The 12,032-nt window shown below is 45.1% G+C and overlaps 1 protein-coding gene across 1 annotated transcript; it reads left to right on the forward strand.

Moving 5' to 3' along the window:
• The first annotated feature begins 1,265 nt into the window (after positions 1-1,265).
• Positions 1,266-5,343, forward strand: TXNIP (thioredoxin interacting protein). Its single transcript, XM_025983044.2, has 8 exons — positions 1,266-1,884; positions 2,395-2,467; positions 2,582-2,729; positions 2,829-2,931; positions 3,067-3,323; positions 3,412-3,568; positions 3,680-3,831; positions 3,971-5,343. The coding sequence occupies exons 1-8, from the start codon at positions 1,635-1,637 to the stop codon at positions 4,004-4,006; spliced, it is 1,176 nt and encodes a 391-aa protein (XP_025838829.1). The 5' UTR covers positions 1,266-1,634; the 3' UTR covers positions 4,007-5,343.
• Positions 5,344-12,032: the final 6,689 nt, after the last annotated feature.

The following is a 12,032-nucleotide window of genomic DNA, read 5'->3' on the forward strand; positions in this document are numbered from 1 at the left end:
GCTGTGGGAATCCCTTTATCTCTGCAAGTTTGTTTGTTTGTTTGTTTTTGCATTTATGAATAATTTCTCAGGAGTCAGGCCCTTAAGGCATCTCATGCCAGGTTGGGGGGAGGGGGGATCTGACAAATAATAAAGAGTGATCAGTCAGGGTCTCTTTTAGCTTGAATACAGTGATCCTTTTGTCTTCTTTCCTCACTGGGATTTCTAAAATAAAGGGCTTAGAAAAACACTTTTAAAAGATACGGAAACTCTTCCTTCAAACAGGAAAGCAGCCATCTCTTTACTGACACTTTGATCATATAAACACGAGAACTTTTAACTCGGCTGTGAGGAGTGTGGGCTACGGATTTAGAGATGCACCTCTGATTTGGTGAGTTGCAGAGGGGATGAAGACAAGAAAGAGTGCAAGCAGCTGAGGAGGAAAGTGAAACGAGGGAAGCATCTTGTTTTAAGTACATACCTTACTAAAGAGTAATATATTGGTAACTGGGGGAATAGAAACAAAGTGTTCCCCAACTTTGCAGGTAGAAACTGAAGAGATGAGGGGGAAAGGAACAGGATGTGAACACGCCCTGATTCCGTTCCAGGGAGAACAGAGCGAACGGAGAGAGAGGGTACAGGGGCTTCCAGGTTCTGGGGCGCCGCAAAGGGAGCGCGAAAGCCGAGCAGTGCCCCGGACCGCTGCCCACCGACGACTGAAAAGAGCTTTACAATTTGTGACAAGTTCTCCTTTCTGTCACAGTATTTAGGGGTTTTGATAGAGACCCGGGGGGCAAGAGAAAGACAAAGGGGCTCTTCCTGAACACTCACACCAAAGCTCCCTGGCCTCTGCCCCAATTCTGAAGTATTCTTGGAGTTATGGGATTATTTTTCACCGGACTTGCGACTTGTGAGCCGGAAATAAACGGTCGCCTCTAAATTTATTGCACTGCCTAAGGTTAGGCACGAAATTCCCACATAAGCACATTTTCTTTTCGCTACAAACGCTGCTCCCACCCCAGAAGCATCTGCACCCGCCCCCCGACGGCCACCCCTCGTGATAAATTCTAGGGTCCACGAGGGCCCGCTCCCTCCGGGCTTCCTCTGGGCGTCCTGCGGGCGGAGGGAGGCGGCCCCGCAGCCCCTCCGCTCCCTCCTCCCGGCGAGGCGGCCGTGCACAACAACCATTTTCCCCGCCAGGAGCACACTGTGTCCACGCGCCGCTGCGGCCTCGCTGATTGGTTGGGCTGCTGGTAAACAAGGGGCGGGCAGCCAATGGGAGGGCTGTGCACGAGGGCAGCACGAGCCTCAGGGCTAGCGCTCGCGTGGCCGGGCGAGCCCGGGCGACTATATAAAGCAGTTTCCGGCTGCTCACCGAAACTCTCCTTCCGTCTCCTCTGGCGGGGTGGGCTGTTCGGTCTCTCCTAAAGTCGGAGCGCTCCTCCAGCTGTCGGAGAAAAGAACAGAAAGCTGATTTTTTTTTTTTTTCCCTGGGAATCCTTTGGCATCACCCACAGCTTACGTTTTTCCAAAATCTTTTTGAAATCTTAGCGGAGAGTTGAAGAGTGAAATAATTTTTTGCAGAGCATTTTTGGACTTGGAGTTTTGTTTTTTCTCTTCCCCCATTTATAACTGTCAAGGCAGCCCAGCCAATCATGGTGATGTTCAAGAAAATCAAGTCTTTTGAGGTGGTCTTTAACGACCCTGAAAAGGTGTATGGCAGCGGGGAGAAAGTGGCTGGCCGGGTGGTCGTGGAGGTGTGCGAAGTGACTCGAGTTAAAGCTGTCAGGATCCTGGCTTGCGGAGTGGCCAAAGTCCTGTGGATGCAGGGATCCCAACAGTGCAAACAGACCTCTGAATACCTGCGCTTCGAAGACACGCTTCTCCTGGAAGACCAGCCAACAGGTGAGTGGCCCCGTTGTTTGTCGGGAGGGTGAAAGCTGATTTGAGAATAGAGTTGAAACGAATGCTTGCAGCTTATGCTGAATATTTCAAGTTGCTCAGGTCGAGCAGCTTGACTTGTATGTTGTTTCCTTTTTTAGTTTTAACTTGCAGACTCCTAAAAAAAAGGGGGGGTGATTTGTACAGTTTCTTACAGTGTTCTGTTCTGAAGGTGATCCTGAGGTATGCTGCCTTAACTATTTAAAGGTTTTCTGTGTGCATAAGTTGCATATTCTTCGCTTGTTTCCTGTTTGAGAGGGTACTAGCTTCACTGCCCTGGTTGAGCCTTTCATCATTGCAAGGCTTTGAAACTTTTTGCCCAACGAAATGCATCAGGATCTCTCAAGAACAGAAGGGGGTGAAAATAGGGGACCTGCAATAGACTTGCATGCTGCCCAGGAATTCCTTCTCACACAGATGCATTTGAAGTGAAACAAGAAACCTGATGGGCTATTCTTTCTTCTTTCTCCTCAGGTGAGAATGAGATGGTGATCATGAGACCTGGAAACAAATATGAGTACAAGTTCGGCTTTGAGCTTCCTCAGGGGTAGGTGTCTACTAAGTGCATCTTTGGACTTTTTTAATCTCTAAAATTCGCCACCTTTGATCACCTACTGTTCTTGGAGAACATTTTTAGATTGCTTCTTTTTTCTTGACACAGGCCTTTGGGAACATCTTTCAAAGGAAAATATGGGTGTGTAGACTACTGGGTGAAGGCTTTTCTTGATCGCCCCAGCCAGCCAACTCAAGAGACAAAGAAATTCTTTGAAGTGATGGATTTAGTGGATGTCAACACTCCTGATTTAATGGTGAGGTTCATTAAAAAATTCTGTTTTCTTGGGTTTCGGGGATGGTAAGTCATAAGTCAAGTGTGTCTCAAAATGTCTTTTCCCCCCTATTTAACACAGGCTCCTGTGTCTGCTAAAAAGGAGAAAAAAGTTTCCTGCATGTTTATTCCTGATGGACAAGTGTCTGTCTCTGCCCGAATTGACAGAAAAGGATTCTGTGAAGGTAAAAACTTAATTAAAATGGTAGTCTGATAAAACAGGAACTGTGGGTTTGGGAGTGAGGGCAGGGTGTATAGGGGTAGAAGTCCTTAATTGTATTAAGCGTCGGCTAATAAGTTTTCATCTTTTTCATTGTTAGGTGATGAAATTTCCATCCATGCTGACTTTGAGAATACATGTTCACGCATCGTGGTTCCCAAAGCTGCCATAGTAGCCCGCCACACTTACCTTGCCAATGGTCAAACCAAAGTGCTGACACAGAAGTTGTCATCTGTCAGAGGTAATCACATCATCTCAGGAACCTGTGCATCGTGGCGTGGCAAGAGCCTTCGGGTGCAAAAGATCAGGCCTTCTATCCTGGGCTGCAACATCCTTCGAGTTGAATACTCCTTATTGGTGAGTGAATGGAGTCCAAGAAACTGTTCATCTGTCAAAATAGTCATTTCTCCAAACCTCTAGTTTAACTGTCATTCTTCCTTTCTAGATCTATGTTAGTGTCCCTGGCTCCAAGAAGGTCATCCTTGATCTGCCCCTGGTAATTGGTAGCAGATCAGGTCTGAGCAGTCGGACATCGAGCATGGCCAGTAGAACCAGCTCTGAAATGAGTTGGATAGATCTCAACATCCCCGATACCCCAGAAGGTGAGCCAGACCTAATAATGTTTTTTCTTCCTTTTTGGCCTGCTTGGGTTTGTGAAATTGTGACGGTCAGGCATTTCTTGGCCAAACTTCTTATGCCTATGTTTTTTCCAGCTCCTCCTTGCTATATGGATATCATTCCTGAAGATCACCGATTGGAGAGCCCCACTACTCCTCTACTAGATGACACAGATGGTTCCCAAGACAGCCCTATTTTTATGTATGCTCCTGAGTTCAAGTTTATGCCACCACCGACTTACACAGAGGTGATCATTGCAATTTTACAAATTGTCCTAAGCCTCTTACAGGAAGTTGAATGGGAAGGACTGCTAAACTGGGTGGTGGTTTTAGTTCTTACCCAAACTAAAATGATCGTTTCTTTTGTTTCTCTTCCCCCCACCCCAGGTGGATCCCTCCATCCTCAACAACAATGTGCAGTGAACTTGTGGAAGAAAAGAAGCAGCTGTACTTAACATGTTTCTTTCTGCCTCTCTTCCTGGACTCTTACTTTCTCAGAGACTGAACAGTCTCTACAGTTGGGGTATGGGTCCACCCCAGCCTCTGACTCCCCAGTGTAGGAGGTGCTCAGCAGGCCATCTCCAGGACCTTAAATGATGGTGCACACACATCCTCAGCCAGCGAGATGATGTGAAGTTGTGATATGGGAGTGTTTGCTGGATGGGTTTAAAAACAAGCTAGAAAAACTCCAGCCCATCCCAATTTTGTCAAATCTTGGTGGCCTCCTGACGTGGTCTTCCCCAGGTTTTTTGGAGGGGATTGTATATCTTGAATGTTGGTGCCAATTTAGCAAACTAGGAAAACAAAAAAATCATGGCCAAATTTTTAGGACAAAATCGTTGCCCTTTGTACACTTAAGGGGGGGGGGGGGCTTCCAGAGCAGATTTGGTTTGAACTTTGGAGAGAGCTTCTTCCCATGTGACTTCAAGAGAAGCGGCTCTAAGGTGGTCTTTGCTTAGATTGTGCTTTAATCTGGCTTAAAGCAGTTGTAACTATGCCCCACCAAAGGTCTTAAAAGCTGTTTTTAGAGCCTTTTGCACTGTGTTCTCCTGTTGACAAACATTTTCATGTGGGAGAGTGTTTTTCTTTTCATGTGACTCCTTGGAATGGATTCTGAGGTGATCATTCTTAGCACTTTAGTTCCTGTCAAATTTTGGGTTGTGTTTTTTTTTCCCCCCTATATCAAATGTAAGCTAAATCTGGTCTACTATGTTTCTAGGGGTAAGCACAATGACAAAAAAATAGTGTTATTCCTTACTTCCAAGACTTTGTCCCAGTGTACAGAATTCTGTGATTCTGACACTAATTCTCTGAGAAGGGTTGCTGCTATCAGCCTTGCCCACTGTGACTTCTCCACACCGAAGGAGGAACTCTAGATTGATGCCCACAGCACTGTGATCAGAGCTTCCAGACATTGCCTTGAGAAATGAGAGGGCAAGTGTCTTCACCCAAAGCCCCCAGGGCTCCCTTTCTTCCCAATGTTAGGAGGCAGGGATGTCGACAGCCCTCTCACTGCAGCCCCTAGCACTTGGTCAGTCACCCTCAGCCTTAGCACTTTGTTCACTGTCCTGTGTCAGAGCACTGAGCTCCACCCTTTTCTGAGAAAGTATGTCGGCTGAAGGTGGTTCGTTTGTTTTTTAATTGTATATCTTTTTGTATGATAAAAACTATATTTTGTACTTAACCAGATATATTTTCACCCCAAGTGGGGGGTATTCTTTGTAAAAAAAATAAAAATAAAAGTTTTTTCATGAAAAAAATGGCTTTCTTGTGAGCTATTAGAAAGTGTGCCTGAAGGAGCCTGCCCCTACTACTTCACAGTTTGGGATACCCTGTGGGGAAAACACTCCCTATGATACAAGGCCCTAATGACTATAGTTAGAGTGGGGGTTGGGGTGAAAAGGGAAGGAATCTGAGCTACATTTAATCTTAATTCCAAGGAACTAAACTATAGTGGGACATTAGTGGTACAGGCTAGTTCTCTGCACCTGTAGATACTAATGATGAAATTCCTTCAATTTTGGAGTGCATGACTTTTAAAAGATGAACTCTTGGGGGACCTGGCTGGCTCAATCAGGAGAGCATGTGACTCTTGACCTCAGAATTGAGAATTTGAGCCCCATGCTGGGTGCAGAGGTTACTTAATAAGATCTTTTGAAAAATAGGGGCTCCTGGGTGGCTCAGTGGTTGAGCCTCTGCCTTTGGCTCAGGGCCTGATCCTGAGGTCTAGGGATCGAATCTTGCATCGGGCTCCCTGTGAGGAGCCTGCTTCTCCCTCTGCCTCTCTCTCTGTTTCTCATGAATAAATAAAATTAAAAAAAAAAATCTTTTGAAAAATAAAATGAGGTCTTGAAATACACAAACATTGGTGATGGGATTTGAAAGGAAAGGTTATGGCTCCCTATTTTATTTTTTATTTATTTATGATAGTCACAGAGAGAGAGAGAGAAGCAGAGACACAGGCAGAGGGAGAAGCAGGCTCCATGCACCGGGAGCCCGATGTGGGATTCGATCCCCGGTCTCCAGGATCGCGCCCTGGGCCAAAGGCAGGCGCCAAACCGCTGCACCACCCAGGGATCCCAGGCTCCCTATTTTATAGTTTGGTTTCATCGTAGAATTTACTCTTGGCTAAACCTGGTTTGTATACAGTAAGATAGAAGATAATTATTCAGGACTTAAGGATCTAGACTTGTATTTGTTTTTTAAAGATTTTATTTATTTATGAGAGACAGAGGTAGAGATACAGGCATAGGGAGAAGCAGGCTCCATGCAGGGAGCCTGATGCAGGACTCGATCCTGGGACCCCAGGATCAGGCCCTGGGCTGAAGGCAGTGCTAAACCACTGAGCCACCGGGGCTGCCCTAGGCTTGTATTTGTTGAAGGGCATCTACCATCTCCTATGTTCCTGTTACAGTTCTATCAAACACATGAGCGTAACTGCATATGTTTGCTGAATATTTAACCCCACCATCATCCCTTAGGACATGCTTCTGGAGTTCCTATTCCTTATAGAGTGGTAACAATAAATGGTTACCACAACTGCCCCTCTACCTGAAAGGATTTTTATTATTCTTAAAGGGGGAGATGGGGATGAGCAACCCTGAGACTGCAGAGTAGTTAATATACTTTCTGGTTTCTGGCTTATTTAAACTTTTGTAGACAGATCTAGTCCTGGCCCTTATTTGGGTATTTGGGGCTTGGCTTTAATTCCAAACCTCAGACTCCTGAAAGTTCATAAAATCAGTGTGAATTGAGCACAACGTGAGATTGAAAAGATTCTTTCCTACTTCAGTCTTTGTTCATCTGTCTTTAATTCTCAGGAGCTCTTCTCTCTTTTCTTCTTTTTCTTTCCCAAGGTATGTGGCTCTAGCTCCCTGTTGCCGTGGTAACTCTACTCATACCTCAGCTGCCTCCTTTTCTTACCTGTTCAAGAGTTTAGTGGCTCCTCCCCTTTCCCCTGAATTTGACCAGAAAACTAGGTCAAAGTTGATGGAAAGTTTTTTTGCCCAGCTTGTTTTCCAGGGACTGGAGGGGTGGGGCAAGGACGAGAGCAGGCCAGAGGGCAGGAAGAAGAGATGGAGAGAAAGCCTGACTGTTCTTGTAAATAGCCTGGCTAATGGGACAAGATCTGAGAAAAGGATAGCAGGGAGAAGGTAGATAACTTACACCTAAGTTCTGTTAGAGATCTGATTTTCTAACAGCCAGAGCATATGCATCCTCTCCTGATACCATAATGCCTCAAACTCAGCACTAATAGAACTTTCTGTGATGATGGAGTGGCAATTGAGCTCTGAATGTGGTGGTGTGACTGATTAACTGAATTTTAATTTTTGTTGGATTAATTTAAATTTAATTAGCTCCATGTGTGACTAGTGACAACCATCTTGAGCAGTGTAGCAAAATATGAAGAAGGAAAGAAGCTATTCACTCAGAGGAAACTCATCCTTCCTTTAGAGCACAAAAGGCTCCACTCTGACTTTCTTTTACCTTCTACACACAACTTCTACCTTAACTCAGGACATTTTTCGCAGAGAGGCTCCTTTAAGTATACTTCCCTGGGTACTGACCCAGCTACTTAAACGGGTAGATTTGGGGGTCATTCTTTCCAGTGCTCTTCTCATATGCCTTTTAATTTTTTTTCAAAGATTTTATTTATTTATTCATGAAAGACAGAGAGAGGCAGAGACACAGGCAAAGGGAGAAGCAGGCTCCCTCCTGGGAGCCCGATGTGGGACTCCATCCCAGGACCCCAGGATCATGACCTGAAGCAAAGGCAGATGCTCAACCACTGAGCCACCCAGGTGCCTCTGCCTTTTAATTTTTAAAGAACCAAAACCTACATGTAGAGCCGTTAGAGGAGATCCAGTTCTTAGTATCATTTATTCATTAAGTCCAACCTGATATACAAAGACCTGAGAAAAGACAGCAAGAAAACGAACTAATGGGAGAAAAGAGCTAGAGAAAGTAAAATTAAGAAGGAAAGGGCAGGTACTTCCACAACCGGGGTCCTTGGCTACCTTGATACCTCTGAACAGACTGAAAACACAAGGGTGTAATTTGGGCTGAGCCTCTGGGAGGGAGAAGTGTGGAGAGATCTGTCCGAGCACCTCGTCAACAAAAATAATCATATAGGAGCTGAAGGGTCTGGAGAGGGGTGAAGGAGTATCTTTTGCCCGGTTCTCTCAACAGCCTACAGACCCCTTCCTAGCATTCTTTCCTTGGATTATATATCTCTAGACTATGGAATACATAAGGTAGATCAGGAAAATAATTTACTGACCCTCCAATGGCTGAAATCCCTGTCCCAAGCCCCCTGACTTCAACAGTTCTGGACTAGAAGAGCAGGAATTTTTGTCTCCTTCTCTATTCTTACCCCTCCTCACTCACCTCCATTTCCTTTTTTTTTTTTTTTTAAGATTTTATTTATTCATAGAAACACAGAGAGAGAATGAGAGGCAGAGACACAGGCAGAGGGAGAAGCAGGCTCCACGCAGAGCCTGACATGGGACTCGATCCAGGGTCTCCAGGATCACGCCCTGGGCTGCAGGCGGCACCAAACCGCTGCGCCCTCACCTCCATTTCCTAACTTGCAAACCACCCTGCAGAGTGCCTATAGATCCAGGGCTGCAGATCCCAGCCCAATAGGCTTTTCTATAGCCTAGAAAAAGTTTAGGGATCAGGCTTCCTATACTATTAAGGAGAAATAATACAGTGTGGAGTCAAACTATCTAAACCCCAATCCTAATTCCACCATTTAACAAGCTGTATAAGCTTGGGCCACTTGTTTAAGCTTTCAGAGCTATGGTTTGATATCTTGAAATCTCAGAAGATTGTTGTGGGTACCTGGATGGCTCAGTGGTTCAGTGTCTGCCCTTCATTCAGGCCCTGATCCTGGGGTCCTGGGGTTGAATCCCACATCAGGCTCCTCTCAGGAAGCCTGCTTCTCTCTCTGCCTCTCTCAGTGTCTCTCGTGAATAAATAAATAAAATATTAAAAAAGAAATAAAGAAGATTGTTGTGAGGGTTTTAAAAATAAATGTGAAGTGTTAGAACAATGGCAAACCAGTGCTTGCTATCTAAAATAAAAGAAGAGGCATATCTACTACCACCTTAGTTCAGATCCAGGCATGTCTCCAAAATTGTTCTTTTTCTGTGACCTAGCAGAAGTAAGGCCATTCTCTCTTTGCTCCTCTTGATTCCCTTCCTGTGTTAAGGGAACAAAACAGCATGAGAAGAAGTCCATGTATGGAAGCTGACTCAGCCTGGAGTTAATTTGGTAGGGAAGAGGTTGGGACTCCCATCTCCAGACCAGGACAGGCCCTCTACACGCTCCCAGCACCTCATGGTAGAGCTCAGGGAATACTAGAGTTTTCTCTCTCATACTCCGAGAATGCTTCACCAGCCTCTGGATTAACCCTGTCACCTTCTGGAAATTAACTGAGCTTTCTTAACTTTTCATTATACAACTTCGGAGGAAAGCTTCTCACCATTTAGAGTCATAAACTGAGGAACAGAGAGTGCTGCGCAAACAATGTGACACAACAAAGAACTCTCAGACTCCTTATTTGAAGGTAATGCATCCCATTCAATTTTTTTTTTCCTTAGATGGACTAGAGTGAGTGGCACAAAAGCTAGTGGAGGTGAGCCCTCTGTTGAGGCCCAATTTAGCCTGTTTAGGCTATTTCTGTTTTGTCTTGACCTTTCCCTTGGCTTGACCCTGCTGTATTCTTTCCTGGGACCCTTCTGTAAGGAGAAAAGAATGAACAGGCTTTGAAGGCTGGAATTTTTGACTCCCAGTTGATTGGTCATCTCCATCTTCCGGTCAGTCGCAACGGAAGCGACTGGGAAGAGGAGAACAGAAAGAGCAAGGGTCCAGGATTGTGACTCTCATGTGCCTTGAGTCCTGGGATGTCAAGCAAGGTCCATTCTCATTCTTCATTGAGGTGATGGAGCTGCTAACTACCTCTCTAAGTCAATCAAATGGTCAGTAAACAGGTTCTTGGACATGTCCGGGCTTGGCCAGGTGCCCAGCTTGGATATTTTTAACTTTCTGGACAGATGGACAGAGGAAGGATTTCAGTTGCTGGGGGGTGAGGTGGGGGCCAGGGGCGTGAGAACTATGTTTCCCTTATATGGTTCTGTGGCTGAAGACCCTCCCTCTGTACTTCACCTGTCTAAATTCTGACTTCCTCTTTCCTCTGCTCCATTCAAAATGAATCCTTCCTTTGTCTCCTTTGTCTCTCCTTCTCCAATTTCACTCCATTCGTGGTTTTTCTTGCCTGTCATACCTTCCAACTCTAAGGAAACTTTGCTTTCTGTGCAAGACCCCAAAATGTTTTTAGCACCATATCCCTGTAGATCAAGGAAAGGGTGGTCAGTCTGTGGCCAATGGCTGCCTTGCTTCTCTTGAAGAAAGAAGTCTGCTAGTGGTACCAAGAGACTTCTCTTCAGCCCTAGTTCTTCAAGCTACCCTGTAGGAGAGCTCCGAACTCCCTTGCAACTTCACACACCTCACTGCTCTGAACCCTTGGGAACAGAATTTGAGATCTTGAAAGCTAAGATGAGCCTCATATAAAAGTAGAAGAAATATTAGTTGAGATCAGGGGCAGCAAACCAGAGGGTCATTGGTGGAATCAGCTTGCAGACATTTAGAAACCTGTACAGTTTCTTTCTAAAAATTTGAATTAGTGGTAAACATTTCAAAACCAGATTTCACCAAACTCTACTGTTCTGGCCTCTCTTAAAAAGCAGCCTGCATTCCTTCATGGCGTCCAGAGCCAAAGGGACCAGACAGGCTCTCATTTGTCAGTTTGTTGTCTCACACTCCCTGTTGTTTCAAACTCACCTGCTTCACCCTTTTATACCTGCCTGACTCCTGTATGTGGTATTTAGGTTTCTCTTAAGTTCTTACTTCTACGTAGAGCTTCTCAAATATTTCCTCTGAGGGGACCCCTAAGATTAGGGAGAATGAACCATTTCCCTCAGAGCTTCTGGAACCCTCAAAGTAGCCTGTCAGAAGCTTAAAATGTTGTTGAAGTACCTATTTTATGTATAAAGAGTACACCTTTTGATTAATACCATACACTATATTTGTGTAGTTTAACATAATAATTTTTATCTTCCTCCACCAAATCTTAAAAGTAAAATTGCCAGCCTGGAAGATGTACTGTGTGTATTCTGCAACTCCAAATATTTCTCACTGCATCACCCATAAATAACCCAAGTTAAGCAGGAAGCAAAGAGAGACATGGAAAGAAAGACATGGAGCAAGAGAGTCAACAAGAGGAAAAGAATATAAAAGACAATAAGACTGAGTGATAAGCTCTTTCTGGCCCTAAGTTCCACCTCCTGACCAGGCCTAGTCCAGCTCCTCGGAAGTTTGTAGACATCTCTGATATCTCTGGACAGGTGTTAGAGTGGTAGCTCACAGAGAAAAGCAAGTCTCAAAACAGGAGCCAGGCCAAGTAAAGGAGAGGTGAGGGGCCAAGAGCAGCCAAGTATGGTCAGATGGAAAAGATTGTTTAAGGGCCAGGAGAGAGGCTTGGGGACAGGAAGTGGAAGGCTGAGAAAAGGGCTGCTCAGCATTTACCCTTTCTCCCACTGAGCCCATCTTTGTTTTACTTCCTCTTACCATCCAGTGCCTCAGAAAAATGAAGTAAAAGAGTTACCTTGCCATCCTTAGATGAGGGACTCTCCTTTCCAGAATGGCTACCTCTCCCACCATAGAGGAGCAGAAGGAGGATGAGTCCCAGGCTTCTTTCCCTGTCCAAATGGGGTTTCATCTTTTCTCTCCCCAAGATAGGAAATACTCCAGATCTGTGTCCCTGACTTGGGTGAGTTTATCCCTCACCATGACCACCCTCTTTGGTAAGGTGAAGACAGGTCTAACTAATCTCCCTCCTCTTCTAGTACTATCAATGCTGCCCTGAATGTAACAAAGAAGGTCAAAG

This window comes from Vulpes vulpes, chromosome 8 (assembly GCF_048418805.1).
Source record: "Vulpes vulpes isolate BD-2025 chromosome 8, VulVul3, whole genome shotgun sequence".
NCBI lineage: Eukaryota > Metazoa > Chordata > Mammalia > Carnivora > Canidae > Vulpes > Vulpes vulpes.

What these genes read in the sequence shown, in the direction of transcription:
- TXNIP (XM_025983044.2), top strand. Translation starts at nt 1,635, where the DNA reads ATGGTGATGTTCAAGAAAATCAAGTCTTTTGAGGTGGTCTTTAACGAC. An exon ending in GAGTTGAATACTCCTTATTG is followed by an intron (nt 3,324 to 3,411) that starts GTGAGTGAATGG and finishes CTTCCTTTCTAG; the next exon opens with ATCTATGTTAGTGTCCCTGG. An exon ending in CATCCCCGATACCCCAGAAG is followed by an intron (nt 3,569 to 3,679) that starts GTGAGCCAGACC and finishes TGTTTTTTCCAG; the next exon opens with CTCCTCCTTGCTATATGGAT.